The 20,660-nt window shown below is 48.6% G+C and overlaps 1 protein-coding gene across 1 annotated transcript in view; it reads right to left on the reverse strand.

The window, feature by feature from the left end:
* Positions 1–467: 467 nt before the first annotated feature.
* The window catches only part of UBXN1 (UBX domain protein 1), a 37,739-nt gene continuing 17,546 nt past the window's right edge, over positions 468–20,660 (reverse strand). Inside the window, exons 6-10 of the mRNA XM_030218756.1 lie at positions 16,996–17,187; positions 16,199–16,250; positions 2,033–2,152; positions 1,755–1,935; positions 468–825 (exon numbers count right to left, since the gene is read on the reverse strand). Of these exons, the coding sequence (XP_030074616.1) occupies positions 785–825; positions 1,755–1,935; positions 2,033–2,152; positions 16,199–16,250; positions 16,996–17,187 (586 nt within the window). The 3' untranslated portion in view covers positions 468–784. The remainder of the gene's footprint in view (positions 826–1,754; positions 1,936–2,032; positions 2,153–16,198; positions 16,251–16,995; positions 17,188–20,660) is intronic.

Consider the following 20,660-nt stretch of genomic DNA (forward strand, 5'->3'; position numbering starts at 1 on the left):
TCCGGTTGGAAAAGCAGAACGAAAGGTGTAAAAGGACTGCAGAACAGACACACTGGCCTTGGCAGATACTTGTCACCTTTTATCATAAAGGAAGCAAATATATCATACAAGGATATTTCATTTGGACATTACTCATGCAGAATTCCATTGTATTTTCAGAAAAATTATAAATAAAAACGTTTTTTAAAACTACATACAGACATGGGTCTTGGGTAAGTAATCCTGTGATGCAACAGCTGTTCTGCTATACAAAGTAGCTGTGATGGACCACAGAAGACAGACAACCACATTTTCCATAGTATGTCTCATGGCCATTAGCCCCTGAAACTGCACAGAGGCAAAAGGACAACCTATCTTTTTATGCAAGCACTGAATAAAAAAAGAAAGCATTCATACGCAATCCATCCAGGCTGGGAGAATGTCTCATAGGCCCTCATCATCTTAGCAGTTACTGAAAGGAGACAGACTGAAGCGAAAGAATATTTTATTCAGTTGCAACTGCTCTGTCCAGTTCAACCTATCACATTAAAGGAGTCCAACAAACAGAAAAATCAGTAACCAGTTCAAATAAAATGAGTCTAGAAAAAAAAAAAAACAAGAGCAGAAGGGAATCATAGGGTCTGTGATTTTTCCCACTCCTTTATCAGTGTTAGAGATAAAGACACACGTCTGGGAATATCTCTGAACTTTGAGGATGATCATGTTGTTGGGAAGGATCTTAGCTACTGCCCAGGGCGGAGGGTCACTCCTTCAAAATAGCTGGAGGGATAACTTGTCTGTTCAGTTATTTTTTGGCAACAATCAGCACAGCAGATGGTACCAGACCTGCAGAGACAAAAGAGCATATACTACAGATTGTGCCCCTCACTGCTGTACAAAGACAAGTATATAACTTTGTGCCCCCCACCACATAATCAGGGAGAGAGATGTATAACAGATCATGTCCCCCATACCTGCAGAGGGAGATTATCTGTAATACACCACGTGCTGCATTGAGAGAAGCATGTAAAAAGAGATCATACCCCTCATACAAACAGAAAGAGATAAAGGCGATAACGACCAAGCCCACACACATGTACCCTTGGATTCCATATATGGTAACAAATTGTGCGTGCGAATTGCCGATTTGTATGCACCACTTAATTGATTGAGCCAATCAGCGCCAATAGTTGGCTGCTAATGACCAATTATTGGCAGTAATTGGGATTTATGCGTGGATCAAGATTCTATAATGATCCATGCGTAAATTCAAGGGGGTGTGGCCAGGGTGTTTCCCAAATTATACATTGTTACAGAATAGACCCCAAAGGTGCACAATTTAGGCACCAGCATTTGGCGTAATTGCCGGCACCATAAGTTAGGTGCCATTTATGTGCTTAGCCGCTGTTCTATAAAGGATGCAGATCCTTTATAGAATAGCGCTCAGCGCTTAAATTGTTTGCTGCCATTTATAGAATCTAGTACAAAATACAGTGCTCCCTACACCTGTTCAGACAGGCAGATGCAAACATTCACATTTCTGATATTGTTTTATTATGGCAAGTCCTATTATTAGGATTCAATTTGTCATCTCCAAGTTTACCTCACTGATTGCATGCATGTTTGTTTTTGCTTATTTTACTACTGATTTAACAAAATTGTAAGCTTTATGCCAAGCTCTACCTGCTGTACACTACCTTGGGTGAATCTTGTCATAAAGGCGGATAATAAATCTCTATAAATAAATAAATGTTCTGGAGAAGTGTGTGTCTCACCAAGCTCTTGTAAGGGTTTCTCCATGTCCTCTGCTGTAAACACACGACGGGGAAAGCTGGTCATGAGGTTGAAGGGGTGGTCCCCATCATGGAGATTCAGCTCCACATAGAGTCGCACGGCTGCCAGCTGCTCCTTAGCCTGAAATGTCTGAGTGAGAGAAGAGCCATCCAGCAAACGGACCTAGAAAGGAGCAGAAAGCAGTGTTTACACACACATTCTGTTCCTTCCCCATTAGCTGTATTTCTGGTACAGTCCCTTGGAACAGAGTTTCATATACCTGTATCCGGCACTGGTTATATTCTTTCTTACTAGGAGGCTCCTGGATTGGAGATGATGGGACAGGTGTGACGTGTGTTGATTCTGTGGGAGAGGTCTGAGATCCGCTCCCACCTCCAAACTAGAGAAAAAGAGAGAGAAGGTTAGCAAGAGTGGACTGGAAGGCTCCACAATGGAATTAGGAGGACTGGGCCCATCCAGCAGTGCTATGCCATTTGTGTAGCTGGTGGGGATCCCCATACCTCACCAGCTGAAGACTCTGCTGCCCACTGACACCCTTCAAAAATTGAGGCTGTCAGCAGCAACAGTCTAAGCCTCTGATGCCAGCACCACAGGCATGCTCAGTGCATGCGTGCTACGAGCATTAGAGGCTGACTGAATTTCAATTACAGCGCCAAAACCAGCCAAAACTCCTTTTTCTGCCTAGTTTTGGTTTTAGCCAAAAGATGTTAATTTTCAGCCATGTTTTCAATTTTGGCCAAAAATGCCCATGTATTTTCAATAAAAGCCAAAAGAATCTGTGCTTTGTCCCATTTTCACCCGCCCTCCCTCCAAAAGGATTTGGCCCTCCTTTCTCTCCCCCCAACACAGGCTCCCCTGGGCCTATCTTACAATCCCCAGTTCCATATCATCAAGCTGATCAATCCATAGACTGGTGGGTTGTGTCCATCTACCAGCAGGTGGAGATAGAGAGCAAACTTTTGCCTCCCTATATGTGGTCATGTGCTGCCGGAAACTCCTCAGTATGTTCTCTATCTCAGCAGGTGGTGGTCACACACAGCAGCAGCTCTGGCTAGGCCTCCAAGCCTAATTTTTAGGTTTTGTTGAGTGCCTGGGGTTGAGGGCTCTTTTGAGCAAGTGCAAACCTGGTGGTGCCAGGTCCCTCCTTTTCTCCCCCCTCCCGCTGGCTCCGTTAAAAAAAAAAAAAAATTTTAAACGTCCTTAAAGGCGTTTATTTCGACGTTTATTTAAACGTTCATTGCAGCTACTCACTGGGACACCAGTTCGTTACAGCTCGGAGCGGACAGCAGGTAATTTTTACCTTTTTATAGCGGGCAGGGGGTTCCCCGATTCTTCTCCTCGTGGCATATGGCGTCGGAGGGCGAGGGCGCAAAGGGTCGCTCCCCGGATCGCTTGAGCGCTTCTAGAGGGGATGCGGGGGTCTTACAGCCTGATTCGCCCTTGTTGGGTGACAGTTTCGTGACCGATGAATGTCCCGGTCCTTCCTCCGGCGTGGCGGTTTTTCCCGCCATAAACGCCCATCCCCCGCTCCTCGCCTCCGCCATCTTGGCCGGCCACGCGGCTCGGACGGCTTCTTCGTGGGCCGCCCTTGAGGTTGGAGACATTAATGCCATGAACGCCCTTAATTTGGGCGACGGCACAAAAGCGGCTAAAGTTAAGTGCCGTTCTTCCCGCGCGGCGCCTTCGCGGAGTGTCGCGCCGGACGCCATTTTGGATGCGCAGCATGTCTCTCCCCCGCTATTGCGAGCGCCGGTTGAGGGTGCGTCTAGGGCTGTTGCCCAGGCTGCGGAAGTGCACAGTCTGGGGGGTTTCTCCCCCGAGTTTGTTTTGCTGCTGCATCAGGCTTTCCTCAGGCAAAACGCTGCCCCTGCTCCCTCGTCTGGTAAAGAGGTTGAGGTTCCCAGAGGTAAACGCCCTCGGGTTGATTCCCAGGCCTTGGAGGAATTTGTCTCCTCCGATGTAGATGAGGGCAGCGTGTCTGAGATCTCCCAACGGTCCTTTGCGGATTCCTTGGAGGAGACGGATCCCCGCTCGGATGGAGCGGATGACCCCTCTGCAGCGCGGCTTTTTAGCCCAGAGGATTTGCCCAACCTGTTGTTACAGGCCATGGACACTTTGAAGATTTCCTCTCCGGAGGACGTCTCTCCCTCAGCCCCTGTGTTGGCTCTGCCTTTATGCTGGGGACGAAGCGCCCGCCTAGAACCTTCCACGTGCATGATGCCATGCACACCCTAATTTCGGCTCAATGGGATGTCCCAGAAGCGAGCCTTAAAGTGGCTAGGGCTATGTCCCGCCTCTATCCTTTGCCTGAAAGTGAACGTGAGGCCTATCTGTGGCCTACCGTGGATTCTTTAATCACTGCGGTGACTAAGAAAACGGCGTTGCCGGTGGAAGGTGGCACGGCCCTAAAGGACGCCCAAGACAGAAGATTGGAGGCGGCCTTAAGGTCGTCCTTTGAGGCGGCTGCTTTAAGTTTGCAGGCCTCCGTTTGCGGCTCCTTTGTGGCCAGGGCGTGCCTGACTATGGTGCAGCGGGCTTCCCCCTCGGATCATTCCTTGAGGGCTGATTGGCCGGCCCTGGAACGGGCTTAGCCTATTTGGCAGACTTGCTGTATGATGTCTTGAGGGCCTCAGCGAAAGGCATGGCTCAGACAATCTCTGCGCGGCGGTGGCTTTGGCTGAAACATTGGTCTGCTGACCACGCCTCTAAATCCCGCCTGGCTAGGTTGCCTTTTAAAGGCAAGCTGCTCTTTGGGGTCGAGCTGGACAAAATCGTGACCGATCTCGGCACGTCTAAGGGCAAGAAAATTACCAGAGGTCAGGGCTCGGGCTAGTACTCGTCCCGGTACCTCCAGAGGACGGTTGCAGGAAGCCCGTCGGTACCGCCCGGGCAAGTCGGGTTCCTCTGCCCCCTCTTCCTTCAAGAGGAATTTCTCCCCCAAGCAGCATCCCTTTCGCAGAGACCGCCGTCCCGGAGGTGCTCCCTCCGGTCCTCCCCCAGGGTCTCGTACCCAATGACGGGGTCTTGGTCCACGCCCCAGTGCAGATTGGAGGACGGCTGTCCTCGTTTCTGGGCGAGTGGACCACAATAACTTCAGACGCGTGGATGCTGGAAGTCATCAGAGACGGCTACAAACTAGAGTTCTGCCGACCCTTAAAAGACGGGTTTGTACTCTCTCCCTGCAAGTCTCCGGTCAAGCTGTGGCAGTGCAGCAGACCTTGGACAATCTGATCCGCCTGGGCGCGGTCGTTCCGGTGCCAGAAAGTCAGCTTGGCAAGGGACGTTACTCCATTTACTTTGTGGTACCAAAGAAAGGAGGTTCTGTCCGGCCTATCCTCGACCTCAAAGGGGTCAATCGGGCCTTGAAAGTGCGGCACTTTCGCATGGAGACTCTCCGCTCTGTTATAGCGGCAGTGAAGGCAGGAGAGTTCCTGGCATCCTTGGACATCAAGGAAGCGTACCTGCATATTCCCATCTGGCCTCCTCATCAACGCTTTCTGCGTTTTGCAGTCCTGGGACGACACTTCCAGTTCAGAGCCCTCCCTTTCGGGTTGGCTACTGCTCCGCGGACCTTTTCCAAAGTAATGGTGGTCTTCGCGGCCTTCCTACGAAAGGAAGGGGTACAAGTCCATCCTTATCTGGACGACTGGTTGATCCGAGCCCCCTCTTATGCAGTGCGGCAAAGCTGTGGACCGGGTAGTTGCTCTTTTGAGCTCCCTGGGATGGATCATCAACTGGGAGAAGAGCCAGCTGCGCCCGACTCAGTCCCTGGAGTACCTGGGAGTTCGATTCGACACCCAAGTGGGCAGAGTGTTCCTGCCAGACAATCGGATTGTCAAACTTCAGGCTCAGGTGGACCAGTTCCTAGTAGCCTCTCCCCTTCGGGCTTGGGACTATGTGCAGCTGTTGGGCTCTATGACGGCCACGATGGAAGTTGTGCCCTGGGCCAGGGCTCATATGAGACCACTTCAACACTCTTTGCTGCAGCGCTGGACTCCGTTGTCGGAGGATTATGCTGTGCGCCTTCCCTTGGACCCAGCAGTGCGCAAGGCGCTGAGCTGGGGGATGCAGACAGACAAGTTGTCTGCGGGAATGCCTCTGGTGACCCCAGAGTGGATTGTCGTCACGACGGACGCCTCATCGGGCTGGGGAGCCCACTGCTTGGGAAGGACAGCGCAGGGGCTCTGGTCTCCTGCAGAGGCAAAGTGGTCTATCAACCTCCTGGAACTCAGAGCCATTCGGTTGGCGCTTTTGGAGTTCATCCCGGTACTGGTGTTGAAGCCTGTAAGGGTCCTGTCGGACAATGCCACGGCTGTGGCCTATGTCAACCGCCAGGGAGGTACCAAGAGCGCCCCTCTAGCCAAGGAGGCTATGAATCTTTGCCAGTGGGCGGAAGCGAACCTGGAGCAGCTTTCAGCGGCCCACATTGCCGGAGTCATGAATGTCAAGGCGGACTTTCTCAGTCGCCATACCTTGGAGCCCGGAGAGTGGCAGCTATCTGCTCAGGCGTTCTTGGACATCACGAAGCGCTGGGGCCAGCCGAGCCTAGATCTGATGGCGTCATCGGCCAATTGCCAAGTGCCGCGCTTTTTCAGCAGAGGACGGGACCCTCGATCCCTGGGAGTAGATGATCTTCTCCAACAGTGGCCGACACAAGAGCTTCTCTATGTGTTCCCGCCCTGGCCCATGTTGGGCAGGGTGCTAGACCGGGTGGCAAAGCATCCCGGCAGGGTAATCCTGGTGAGTCCGGATTGGCCCAGGCGTCCCTGGTATGCGGACTTGATCAGGCTCTCAGTCGACGATCCTCTGCGGCTGCCAGTGGTGCAGGGCCTGTTACATCAGGGTCCCGTGGTGATGGAGGATCCCTCACCCTTTGGTCTTACGGCCTGGCTATTGAGCGGCAGCGTCTGAGGAAGAAGGGCTTCTCAGACAAGGTCATCGCCACTATGCTGAGAGCGAGGAAGCGCTCTACTTCTACTGCTTACGCCAGGGTTTGGCGTATTTTTGCAGCGTGGTGTGAAGCAGGCTCACTTTCTCCCTTCACTGCTCCAATTTCTTCAGTGTTGGCGTTCCTGCAAGAAGGTCTGGAGAAAGGTCTGTCGCTCAGTTCCCTTAAAGTCCAGGTAGCGGCTCTGACTTGTTTCAGGGGCCGCCTGAAGGGTGTTTCCCTGGCTTCACAGCCAGATGTGGTGCGCTTTCTCAAGGGAGTTAATCACCTGCGCCCTCCTCTGCACTCAGTGGTGCCTGCGTGGAATCTCAACCTGGTACTAAGAGCATTGCAGAAGCCGCCTTTTGAACCCTTGTCGAGGGCATCTCTGAAAGACCTGACATTGAAAGCAGTCTTTTTGGTGGCTATCACTTCAGCCAGAAGAGTTTCCGAGCTCCAGGCGCTCTCATGTCGAGAGCCTTTTCTGCAGTTCACTGAGGCAGGAGTGACTATTCGCACAGTGCCTCCCTTCCTGCCCAAGATTGTTTCTCGCTTCCATGTGAATCAGCAGCTCTGTCTCCCTTCCTTTCGTAGGGAGGACTACCCAGAGGAGTACTCTGCTCTTAAATATCTGGATGTGAGACGAGTCATCATCAGATACTTGGAAGTGACCAATGATTTCCGGAAATCGGATCATCTGTTTGTCCTGTTTGCAGGTCCTCGTAAGGGTCTGCAGGCTGCTAAGCCTACAGTGGCAAGATGGGTCAAGGAAGCCATTGCAGCGGCTTATGTGGCCGCGGGGAAGGTGCCGCCTATCCAGCTGAAGGCTCACTCCACGAGAGCTCAGGCGGCCTCGATGGCAGAGGCCGGATCCGTCTCCTTGGAAGAGATATGCAAGGCGGCAACTTGGGCTTCGGCTCATACATTCTCCAAGCATTACCGTTTGACTGTGGCTGCACGGGCGGAGGCCCGGTTTGGAACTTCAGTGTTGAGGTCAGGAATTTCAATGTCCCGCCCTGGGTGAGTACTGCTTCGGTACATCCCACCAGTCTATGGATTGATCAGCTTGATGATATGGAAGGTAAAATTATGTATAATCATACCTGATAATTTTCTTTCCATTAATCATAGCTGATCAATCCATAGCCCCTCCCAGATATCTGTACTGTTTTTATTCTGGTTGCATTTCAGGTTCAAGTTTAGTCTTCAGTTACTTCAGAAAGACTTCGTGTTCAAGTTTTTTCACTTGGATTCTTCAAGAGTTAAGACGAGTTTGTGTTACAGTGAGCTGCTGCATTCCTCTCCCCTCCGTTTTACGGGGCTGGATTGAGACTTAAAATTCTGCCGGCACTCCCTCCCGCTTCGTGCGGCTGTAGGGCAGCTTTGTACCCCTCCCGCTTCGGCGGTGTTAGGGTCAGTCAGCTCCTCCCGCGGTTGCAGGATAAGCCAGATCCCCCCGCATCGGCGGGTGTGGTGTCCCTCCCCCGCTCCGCGGGGATGAGCTGGACGGATTCCCCTCCCCCACTTGTGTGGGGATGAGCTGGGTTAATTCCCCTCCCCCGTTTCGGCGGTGGTGAGCTGGGCAGAGTGTCCCTTCGTGGGTGTAATTCTCTAAGTGCTGAGTCCTGCGGATGGAGCTTTGATATCGACATACTGAGGAGTTTCCGGCAGCACATGACCACATATAGGGAGGCAAAAGTTTGCTCTCTATCTCCACCTGCTGGTAGATGGACACAACCCACCAGTCTATGGATTGATCAGCTATGATTAATGGAAAGAAAATTATCAGGTATGATTATACATAATTTTACCTTACTTCTGCCCATTCCAGCTCTGCTCTAAAACGGCTGCTATGACCGGGACATCAGGCCTGCCCTAACTACACCATGAGAACACCAGGGATTGTAAAGTAGGCCTGGAGGGCACTACTCTTTGTATTCATTTTTTTTAATATTGCGACCACAAGTAATGCAGTTATGATCTTGCACAATAATTTATATGGTAAATAGAGTGCTAAATAAATGCTCAATAAAAAGTTTTAGAAAATTTAAGTCTGTAAATTTGGGATAAGCTCCTTAGGAATTAGCCTCTCTGTAGAGTTATGACATCATCTGTCGTTCCAAGTGTGGCACAAAGTCAGCCATTGCAAAAGCACTGTGACTTTTAGTTTCAGTTTTCATTAACTGCAGTCCATGTGTGTGGAGGCTATTTTGCTTGGAGGTAAAATACGGTCTTTCATTATTTAAATTATATCCTGGCTTGGATACTGTTTAGGAGAGGGGTGCAGACTGCAAGCTCTGACCATTCCCAGCGGCCCTCACTGGTTCACATTCACACAACCAAACGAGTTTTCAGCTCCAGACAAAATCAGGTAATGAGTTTTAGTTTCAGTTTTCGTTGAAAGCTTTCAGTGGGCCTCTACTCAGCATGCTTGAAGTGCCAGCATTCGTGGGTTGGAGAGCTGCAGCTGACAACCATGGTTTTCTGAAAGGGATCAACGGACTGCTGAGTCTTCAGCTGGCAGAGTTTGGACAAGCCCTGCTTGCTAAGGTTAATTTAATTTTTAAGTTTGTAGGTATGGAGAGCAGGTAGAGGAAATGTATGCTTCCTCAGCGACCCTCCAGACCAGTCAAGACGCTTGGGTTATGCACTCCTACCAGCAGAGGGAGACTGAGAACACTAAAACGGTAACAGTGTATAAGCCACCTGCCAACCCCCAAACAGCCAGTAAATCTCAGTCTCCAGCAGAGGGTAGACGTGCAGCCTGAGCAGTCAGTCTGGTCTGGTAGGCCTGGGATTTGTTTTAGGCCTTTTGTTGGTTAGCACCCTGTACTTAGAATTTGTGTGCTTCGGGGAAGTGGGTCCGGTGGAGCTCTGTTTTTCCCCTGGGGTGTAACAGCAGGTGATCAGGTCCCTCCCCCTGCTGTGCTCTCCTGAGCAGTCAGCCCTGTGCCTCAGCTCCTGTGTGATTGCAGGAACCTTAAGAGCCATAGCCCTTGTCAACTTTTAGCAACCGGGCTGAGAGGTAAGAAGCCAGTTGGAAAAAAAAAAAGAAAAGCTCTGCTTGTTTGTTCTGGGGCTGACCGGGAGAGCTGCAGTGTGTTTGTGAGTCTGGGTGCTGCTGCCTGTTGGGTTGCTTACCTCCTTTCTTCCCTGAGGGATATCGGCAGGGAAACCGTCCCGTTGCCGGTTCTGTGTGCGCCAAGGTGTGGATGCGCCTGGGGCACAATGCAGGCTCTGTGGGGAGCCGAAACTGCCTCTTTCTTCGCCTCCGGTATTGTCCGCAGAGGTTTCCAGGGTCGGCTCGGGCTCTGTTAATACGTCTTTGCTCCCGGGTGCTGTAGCGGCGGTTCCGATTTTGGTGGGAACCGCCGCCATCTTGGATTCCTCCGGCCCTGCGGTTTTGCCTCAGACGTTGCAGGATTTTCAGGGGCAGAACATAGGCTGGTCTCCTGAGTGCTCAGGGGGCATGGGATTTCCACCTGATTTTATTTGGTCGATCTTTCCAGGCGTGGAAGTCAGGATCCCAGCAGGCAGACCTTCAGAAGAGGGTAGGTCCCTTAGTTGCCAAGCGCCCTTGTCTGGAGTGGTCAGAAGACCCTGAGTTTTTGTCCTTACAGCACTCAGAAGAAGAGTGCTGTGATCTTGGAGATGACGTTCTTTTGGACACCTGTCCTGAGGAGGAGGGGTCCTTGCCAGGTGAAGATCCCTTGGTAGTGAGGATCTTTCATAGAGATGAGCTGGCTGAATTGATTGATCAGGTGGTTGCTACACTTACATTTAATTCTCCTGAGACCACGGTGGTGGAGGTAAAGCAGGTAGACCCGTTGGTTAAGGGTATTCGCCGGTCTTCCCGTTCTTTTCCCATGAATAAAGACCTCAGAGATATGGTCATACAGGAGTGGTCTTCCCCAGATCCTGCTTGTAGGGTGGCTAGAGCTATGGCGAGGCATAAATCCTTTTCTGCAAGAGGATAGGGACTAGAGAGCTGCACGGCTTCCGTCCCCGCGGGAATCCCGCGGAACCCGCGGGATTCCCGCGGGAACGGAGGCAGTTCCTGCGGGGTTCCCGTGGGGATGGAACCAGTTCTGCGGGGTTCCCGCGGGGACGGAGGCAGTTCCTGCGGGGTTCCCGCGGGGATGGAACCAGTTCTGTGGGCTTCCCGTGGAAGTGTAAGCTGCACCTGCACCAGCCTCTCATCTATCGAATACCAATTTATTTGAGTGCTGTCTCCTCCTCCTCCTCCTTGCTTTAACAGCATAAATGTGGAAAGTCTTCCATTAAGGAGGTGGTAGAGTCATAAATGATGACGGAATTCAAAAAGGCGTGGGATGAACACAGTGGATCTCTAATTAGAAAATGGAAGTTATATAAAAGCTAACCTTAAATGGCTGCATGTGTGTGGATATGTCAAGTGACACTTAGATGGCGACTCTGGCTGTGATGAACTAGAGCTGATACCTGGCAGACTTGTATGGTCTGTGTCTCATACATGGCAATCTGGTGTAGGATGGGCTGGAAAGGGCTTAGACAGCAACTTCAGTGGCTGGAACATGAGAACAGTGCTGGACAGACTTTTACAGTCTGTGTCCCACAAATGAGAACATGAATAGGCTGGAGTGGGCTTCGATGGCAACTCCAGCAGTTGGAACATAAGGATGGGGCCAGATAGACTCCTGTGGTCTTTGTTCCAGAAACACGAAAGAAAGACCATAATCAAGTATATAATATCACACTCGTTGATTTAATGATCATGAGTGTGACTATTGGGCAGAGTGGATGGACCGTTCAGGTCTATTTGCTGTCACTTACTATGTTACTATTAATCCTCTTTGCTCCCAGGCTGGTGCACAGACCTCAGCTCTGACAAAGGCACGAGAATCAGATGTCACCTGACCTACTGGCGCGTGCATGTGGCAGCCTCTCAGCACACACTGCCAGTGAATCAGAGACAAATCTTACATGTGCGCACCAGAGTGTTCCAAGTTCCAACTTCCATTCCTTCCTTGCCTACAGTGCTGTGGCTCAAATCCAGAAAGAGACTGAGGGAGCTGACTGGAACTTTCTTTTATGTACTATTAAATTCTTACAGGGATGGGTTAAATTCTTACGGGGATGGGTGGGGATGGGTTAAATTCTTGCGGGGACGGGTGGGGACGGGTTGGGATGGTTTAAATTTTTGCGGGGATGGGTGGGGATGGGTAAGATTCCAGTGGGGATGGGTAAGATTCCAGCAGGGACGGGCGGGGATGGGTTGGATTTCTGTCCCCGTGCAACTCTCTAATAGGGACTCCTTAAAGTCTCCTACAATAGACGCAGTGGTGACGGCGGTCACTAAAGCCACTGCTATTCCTGTTGATGGGGGGGGGGGGGGGGCTGCTCTCAGGGATCCTCAAGATAGGAAGTTGGAATCCTTTATTAGGCGTAGTTTTGACCTGTCCACCTTGTCGCTGCAGGCCTCAGTGTGTGGAGGTTTAGTAGCTTGTGCTTGCTTCCGCTGGGCTGAAAAACTCTCAGATGATCCGGCGGTGGATAGATCTTCCTGGGTGCAGGAACTAGCCAAGCTGAAGATGGGCTCTTCTTTCTTAGCGGATGCTCTTTATGATTTGCTGCGAGCGTCAGCAAAAAATATGGCATTGGTTGTGGGAGCTCGTTGGGCTCTTTGGCTTCAAGGTTGGGTCGCAGATGCGGCCTCTAAGTCCAAGTTGTGTTCTCTCCCCTTCAAGGGTTCTATGGAGAAGAGCTGGATAAGTTGGTATGCGGTCTTGGGGATGCTAAGGTTCCGCGCCTGCCAGAGATGCATCCCAGAATAGGTGGTTGAGGGCTATCGGGCCGTGGTTGTCTGCGAGATGCCAGGCGGTACAGGCCGGGTAGGGCCAATAGTCACGTCGGATCAGTGGGTGCTCGAAGTGGTGCATGACGGGTATGCCCTAGAGTTCGATGGTCCTCTTCCCAGTTTTGTTTTGGGATCTCCGTGTCGCTCTCGTCTCAAGGCCAGGGCAATTCGCCAAACCCTCCTTCGGTTGATCGATCTGGGGGCTGTGGTTCCTGTACCCACCTCAGAGAGGGGGGCGGGTTGTTACTCGATTTATTTTGTGGTTCCCAAGAAGGAGGGTGCCTTCTAGCCTATTTTAGATCTGAAAAGGAGTCAATGGGGCGCTGAAGGTTCCCTCCTTCCGGATGGAGACTTTGCGTTCGGTCATTGTAGCGGTTCAGTCGGGGGAGTTTCTCACTTCGTTGGATCTGACAGAAGCCTATTTACATATTCCCATCCGGGCGGCGTATCAGCATTTTCTTCGTTTTGCAGTCTTAGGACAGCATTTTCAATTCTGTGCTCTGCCGTTCGGTCTTGTGACGGCGCCTCGTACCTTTTCCAAGGTTATGGTGGTCGTAGCGGCGGCATTGAGGAAGCAAGGAATCTTGGTCCATCCATATCTCGACGATTGGCTGATTCGAGCCAAGTCAAGGCAGGAGAGTGTAGAGGCGACTGCAAGTGTGGTGAGTTTCTTGGCATCGCTTGGTTGGGTAGTGAACGTGGACAATAGTCACTTAGTTCCGTCGCAGTCCCTGGAGTATCTGGGAGTTCGTTTCGACACATTGAAGAGGCGAGTGTTCCTACCGTCAGCTCGGTTTGTCAAGATGCAGGCTCTGATTCGTCAGCTTTGCTCCAAGAGACTTCCTTCAGCTCGCTCTTATCTGCAGGTATTGGGTCTCATGGCAGCATCGATAGAAGTAGTTCCGTAGGCCCGGGCTCACATGTGGCAGTTACCGTCGTCCCTGCTGGATCGCTGGTCTCCTCAGACTCAGGACTTGGAGAGACTCTTTTTGCCAGATGCTCCCCGCCTCAGCCTTCAGTGGTGGCTTCACACACCGAATCTGGAGAAGGGCATGCCCTTGGATCCTCCAGACTGGATTGTTCTCACCACGGATGCCAGTCTGGGAGGTTGGGGGGCCCATTGCCTCAGACAGGTGGTCCAGGGCTGTTGGTCATTGGAGGAGGCCGGATAGTCCATCAATCATCTGGAAACACGGGCGATCTGTTTGGCTCTCCAGGCTCTTCAGTATCTTCTAGGCGGCAAGGCGGTCCGGGTTCTGTCCGAGAATGCCACGGCCGTCGCATATGTCAATCGTCAAGGGGGCATGAAGAGTTGGGCAGTTGCCGAGGAGACAGCTGAGCTAATGCGTTGGGCAAAAGTTCGTCTGCAGTCTCTCTCAGCAGGTCATGTGGCCGGCGTGGACAACGTGAGCGTGGATTTTCTGAGCAGACACATTGGACCCCAGAGAGTGGTTGCTTCATCGTCCGCTGTTTCATCGTCTGGTGAAGGAGTGGGGTCTGCCTGTGACGGACCTCATGGCGACGTCCGCCAATGCTCAGGTGCCCCGGTTTTTCAGTTGTCGTTGGGATCCGCGGTCCGAGGGGATCAACGCCCTGGTGCTTCCATGGCCTCCTCAACAGCTGTTGTATGTGTTTCCTCCTTGGGCCCTGGTAGGTTGTGTAGTTCAGAGAATAGAGCGGCACTTAGGCATGGTGATTCTGGTAGCTCCGAATTGGCCTCGTCGGCCGTGGTACGGAGATCTAGTGCATCTGGCAATTCGGGGTCCGCTGTCTCTGGAGGAGTCGATGTTAGTGCAAGGCCCCATAGTGATGCCCGATCCATCTCCGTTCTCGCATACGGCTTGGCTCTTGAGAGGAACAGGTTATGGAAGAAAGGGTTTTCGTCCAGAGTAATTGATACTATGTTGCAGTCCCATAAACGGTTCACCTCTGTCGCTTATGTTCGCATGTGGCGAATTTTTGAAAATTGGTATCATTCTTATTCTCCTTGGCGCATTTCGGTTCCGGAAGTGCTAGAATTTTTGCAAGATGGTGTGGATAGAGGTCTCGCTCTTTCCTCTTTGAAGGTACAGGTGGCGGCTTTGGCTTGTTTCCGAGGGAAGGTACAGGGTGTATCCTTGGCCTCTTCTCCGGACGTGGTTCGTTTTTTGCGGGGCGTGAAGTTCATTCGTCCGCCGCAGCGTCAGGTGGTTCCTCCATGGGATTTGAATCTGGTGTTGGAGGTGTTGGTGGGTTCCCCCTTTGAGCCATTGGAGGTGTTGGTGGGTTCCCCCTTTGAGCCATTGGTTTCGAGTACTTTTAAGGATCTCACTCTGAAGACGGTGCATTTGGTGGCTATTGCTTCGGCTCGGCGGATTTTGGAGTTGCAGGCTTTGTCTTGTCGTGCTCCTTTTTTGACTTTTTCTAAGAAAAGCCCATTCCATCCTTTTTGCCTAAGGCGGTTTTCTCTTTTCATGTGAATCAGGACATTTCTTTGCCGGTTTTGGGTGATAGGTCGGGAGATTTGACTCAACGCTGTTTAGCTAAATTGGATATTTGTCGAGTTTGCGTTCTTACTTGACAAGGGCTCAAGTGTTTCGGGCCTCTGATAGGTTGTTTGTGTTGAATGGGGGACCTAAGAAGGGTGCTGCACCTTCTAAAGCAACGATATCCAGATGGTTGAAAGAGGCAGTCTCTTTGGTATACTTGCTCAAGGGGCGTGAGGTGCCTTCGGTACTTAAGGCACATTCTACATGGGGGGGGGGGGGGGGGGGGAGAGGGGCTTCCTCCTGGGCTGAAATTAGTTTGATTCCTCCTCAAGATATTTGCAGAGCGGCTGTCTGGTCCTCTCTGCATTCTTTTGTGAAGCATTATAGGATTAATGTACAGGCTTGAGAGGATACGAGTTTTGGTGTGGTAGTTCTGACTTCTGGTTTTCCGGGTTCCCGCCCTTAAGACTATTTACTGCTTTGGTACTTCCCAAGCATCTTGACCGGTCTGGCGGGTCGCTGAGGAAGATGAAATTAGGCCTTACCTGCTAATTTTCTTTCCTCTAGACCCTCCAGACCGGTTAAGAACCCACCCGGTATGTTTTAGTCTAGTGTGGTCTGCAGACTGGTTTTGGTTTTGTGCCTCAGGGTTGCTATGGCTGATAGGTCTTTAGTTCTGGACTTCTCGTTTTCTGAAGTTCAGTGGTAGTAGCCTCTGTGTTGTCAGGGGTGGACCGCAGCGCTTTGGCGTTAGGTCAACAGAAGCACATTCATGTCTGTTTTGAGTTCTGAGTACAGGGTTCTATGTATTCATTTTATGTGTTTGAATGTTCTTTTCTGCTTTGTTACTGATTTACTGGCTGCTTGGGGGTTGGCAGGTGGCTTATACATTGTTACAGTTTTAGTATTCTCAGTCTCCCTCTGCTGGTAGGCCTGCATAACCCAAGCATCTTGACCGGTCTGGAGGGTCTAGAGGAAAAAAAAATTAGCAGGTAAGGCCTAATTTCACCTTACCCAAAAATTGCCTTCTGGCTATGGCACTGAGTGTTCTTTCTTGTTCCCTTAAAAGGTCTCATTAGAATACAGATGCATTTAGAGATTTCAAGAGATCCGCCATGGCTACCAGAGAGCTGACCGCAAGGCACTGCTCCCATTCTTTTCTGCCCCAACCATCTGTTCCCCCTTACAGCTCACCTTCTGGGCTCTCTCTGCTTTGTCTCGTTCAATCTTGTCCCGCACTCGCTGCCTAAAAGGAAGCAAAAAAAAGATAAGAACTGATTTTATGGCTCCCACCATGTACGGAATCACTTACAAAAACATGGAAAAATACGTTTTCTGTTCGCCTTACATATGCACAGACAGACCTAGACTTGGGAATAAATCTAAAAAAATGTTTCTCCAAAGAAAAGATGGTGGATGCATATAGTGGCACAACAAGTCACAATTCAAGAAGTCTTGGAGTAAGCATAGAAGATTCCTAGCTGTGAAGAAGTGAGAGGAAAGCCAGAGACTGACTGACAGTTCTGTGGCAATTATATGAGACAAACTAGATTCTCTGGGGACAATAAAGAAATTCTGATGGCCACTGTCTGAATAAACACCACCACTAGCTAAGTAAGACCAAAATATTCACTGTCAACTCTTATCTGGGTACTGGCGGTATCCAGAAGTTATTTGAGTATGGCTGATATTCAGTGCTATACTTAGATAGCTAACCAGGCATACTTAGGATAGCATTAAATGCAGACCAGCATGCCCAATTAGCTAGCTGGGCACCAGCACTGAATATCTGCTGTGTCCAGATAACGTCCAGCCCTGGCACCAACAAGATGCTGCCGCAGCAGTCACGGTAAATATTTGGTGGCACTCTCCAGTCAAGTGCCTCAAGAGTATCTGCTCTAGGGCCAGCCAGTGCAATTTAAGCAGGCAGGAGCTTCTCCTGGCTGCTTACATTGTTTTAAAAATCAACCCCTCTGTTCCTGTGCTTTCACCTTGCAAGCCTCTCTTCAATCTTTTCTCTCCGTCTCTCTTCTGCTATTTTCTTCATTTCATCTTCCTGCAACTTCTGCCGGATCACAGACAGTTCCTGTCCCTGCTTTCTTCGTTCCTTCTCCCTTTCAATTTGTTCTCGCTTCTCTCTCTCCTCCCGCTCCTTCTGCTTCTGTGCGATCAGTTCCATCATCCTGAGGACAAAGCAGAGTTGTGAGAGGGAGGAAGAAGTACCTGCCCCCAATCCCAGAATCTCTCAACCCAACTCTTTTTCTTTTTAACATCTAATCTAATCTAAATTGGCATTTATAGCTCACTTCATCCCTATGAAGGTACAAATCAATAAAACTACAGAACAAAATAAAAACCATAAAATTTAATTCCTAAACCTATCAAAAAAGTTTTCAAATCCTTTGGAATAAATCAAAAGAAAATAGATATTTGAGATCTAACAGTAATTCATTCCATACTCAAGGATAAGAATGAAAATCATAAAAATGTATTAAATTTAGTGCCTGTAAATGATGGGCTAACCAGGTCCATCTGAGGTAATAATCCACTAGAGTTTATCCTGGATGATCGCAGGACTAATTGAGAAACCTGCGAAGGTATTAGACCATGCCAGATCTTGTAAATTAAACAGCATGCTTTAAAAAGTATTCGTGCTTGCAATGGCAAGCAAAAACAAGAGCAAAAGTCACCAAAGAACACAATCAAACTCGGGTATACGTATAAAGTATCACATACCATGTAAAATGAGTTTATCTTGTTGGGCAGACTGGATCTGCCGTCATTTACTATGTTAAGATCCTAAAGACAACCAATGAAAATGCCCAAGAGCAGAGCATCAGTGCACATAAATGTGTGCAACAAAAAAAGTTTGTGCCAGAAGAATGAAAATAGATGAATAGCAAACCAATATAATTGACAAAAATGTCTTTGTGAATAAAAAATTAAATATTGAATGTGTCTTGTAGTAGACAGAATGAATAGTGACTGTGTCTGTGAGAATAAATGAGACCTGTAAAGATCTCTTTTGCAAAGGTCAACTCTATATTTGTCTTAAATTTGTGTTGAGCTTTTAAATACTCTCTCTGTAATGCACAAGTATTTAATGTATTTGTTTTTTTTTTTTTTTTTTTTTTACTAAGGAGTACATTTTGCATATATATATTGTTTTTATGGGTATGCGTTTTTGTTTTTCTTTTAACTACATGGATTTTATGTTCTTTGTATGGTAGTAATGTTTTAATTAATGTGTTCTATGCGCAGCCATCATTTACTATGGATTTTTAAGGACTAACTTTATGCCATTTTGCCAATTATTATATATTCTTGATATTTATATAACTGATATATTTTTTTAACATTTTATAGTATGTGCTGCTGATTCATTTATTAATTTTTAATTTCTTCCCTAAATCTATTTCTTTGTTCATTGGTATTTTTCATCACTCAGATTCACGTACAAGTTTCAGCTCACTACTTAGTTTCATGCCTTTGATGATATCACTCCACAGGTATGGTTTCAAGGCTTTATTGTACACACGGGTATTTCTCTGATAATTGATTATGTTTTTTTACATCACAGTTTTGTGCTAACTTGCATTCAAGGGGTCTTTTACTAAACCTTAACTTGAGTTATCTGCAGCAGGGCCCATTTTATTGCTATGGGCCCTGCTGCAGGTAACTCAAGCTTTAGTAAAAGACCCCCTCAGTATTCACATTGCTTTAACATTTTGGGTTTTCAATACACAATGTCATAATGACATTTCATTAATAAATATATTCAGTATCTGTGACATCATTACCTACTCTTAAACGCCACAGATAGGGGTCTTTCTTTTCTTTTTCTGTTGCATCCGAGCTATGCAACTGTACATCTGCAAAGCTTAAGTACATAAGTAATGCCACACTGGGAAAAGACCAAGGGTCCATTGAGCCCAGCATCCTGTCCACGACAGCGGCCAATCCAGGCCAAGGGCACCTGGCAAGTTTCCCACACATACAAACATTCTATACATGTTATTCCTGGAATTGTGGATTTTTCCCAAGTCCATTTAGTAGTGATTTATGGACTTGTCTTTTAGGAAACCATCTAACCCCTTTTTAAACTCTGCCAAACTAACCGCCTTCACCACGTTCTCCGGCAACGAATTCCAGAGTTTAATTATGTGTTGGGTGAAGAAAAATTTTCTTCGATTTGTTTTAAATTTACTACACTGTAGTTTCATCGCATGCCCCCTAGTCTTAGTATTTTTGGAAAGCATGAACAGACGCTTCACATCCACTCCACTCATTATTTTATATACCTCTATCATGTCTCCCCTCAGCCATCTCTTCTCCAAACTGAAAAGCCCTAGCCTCCTTAGTCTTTCTTCATAGGGAAGTCGTCCCATCCCTGCTATCATTTTAGTTGCCCTTCGCTGCACCTTTTCCAATTCTACTATATCTTTCTTGAGATGCAGCGACCAGAATTGAACACAATAGTCAAGGTGCGGTCGCACCATGGAGCGATACAACGGCATTATAACATCCTCACACCTGTTTTCCATACCTTTCCTAATAATACCCAACATTTTATTCGCTTTCCTAGCCGCAGCAGCACACTGAGCAGAAGGTTTCAGTGTATTATCGACGACGACACCCAGATCCCTTTCTTGGTCCATAACTCCTAACGTGGAACCTTGCATGACGTAGCTATAATTCAGGTTCTTTTTTCCCCACACGCATCAGCTTGCACTTGCTCACATTAAACGTCATCTGCCATTTAGCCGCCCAGTCTCCCAGCTTCACACTCAAGGCAAAGTTTGAGTATTCTTTTAGGGCTTCTTTTACAAAGCCACACTAACAATTCCCGTGCAGCAAATGAGAGGAATGGGCTTCCTCTCATTTGTCGCACAGAGAATCAGTAGTGTGGGTTTGTAAAGAGGCCCTTAGATTGTTCTATATTTTTTAGACTGCTGTATGGCTTGGCTCCCAAAAAGTTGTGGGACACACTTTTCCTTAAACATTTTGGCACTGCACTTGTGGTTGGTTTTTCATCCTGCATACACACTTTGCTCTTGTGTCCAGAATTACTCATCAGCATTTCGTTATTTGCACAAACACTCTTATGGACACTATTGTATTTTCTGTATACTGGGTCACCGCTACTGATAGTAACAGCTTGGCTGTGTGTATTATATCCCATGTATTTCACGAAACGTTTCATTGTTGACGCAATCTACCATTATTTGTACGCAACAAGGTATTCATATAGACCTTTTATTTATCGGATTGGTTACTCTTTTAGTCTATTGGCACACTATCCATGATAACTGACAATTTTTTATTAGAACTAATGGGACACCTCCCTCTTGCGTCTTCACTCCTACTTTAATTCATTAAAGATCATGCATGTATTCATTGCTGACAACTTGGTTGGGAACGCATCCTTTGTATTTTATAGTGTGCTGTACTGCCATTTAATTATATGTATCTTCACGGTTGACAAGCATTTGCGCTTACCGTTGCGGGCTTTTATTTCACAGTTGCAGGCTTTTATTGCTGCCTTATAGGTATGGCCCATTCTCTGCAGCATTTCCCTATCACTTCATTTCATTATCACATCCTAATTTCCCCCCCCCCCCCCCTAGGGTTTTTCACATAATTGAAAGCAAATTGG

The sequence above is a fragment of the Microcaecilia unicolor genome, chromosome 11 (assembly GCF_901765095.1).
Source record: "Microcaecilia unicolor chromosome 11, aMicUni1.1, whole genome shotgun sequence".
NCBI lineage: Eukaryota > Metazoa > Chordata > Amphibia > Gymnophiona > Siphonopidae > Microcaecilia > Microcaecilia unicolor.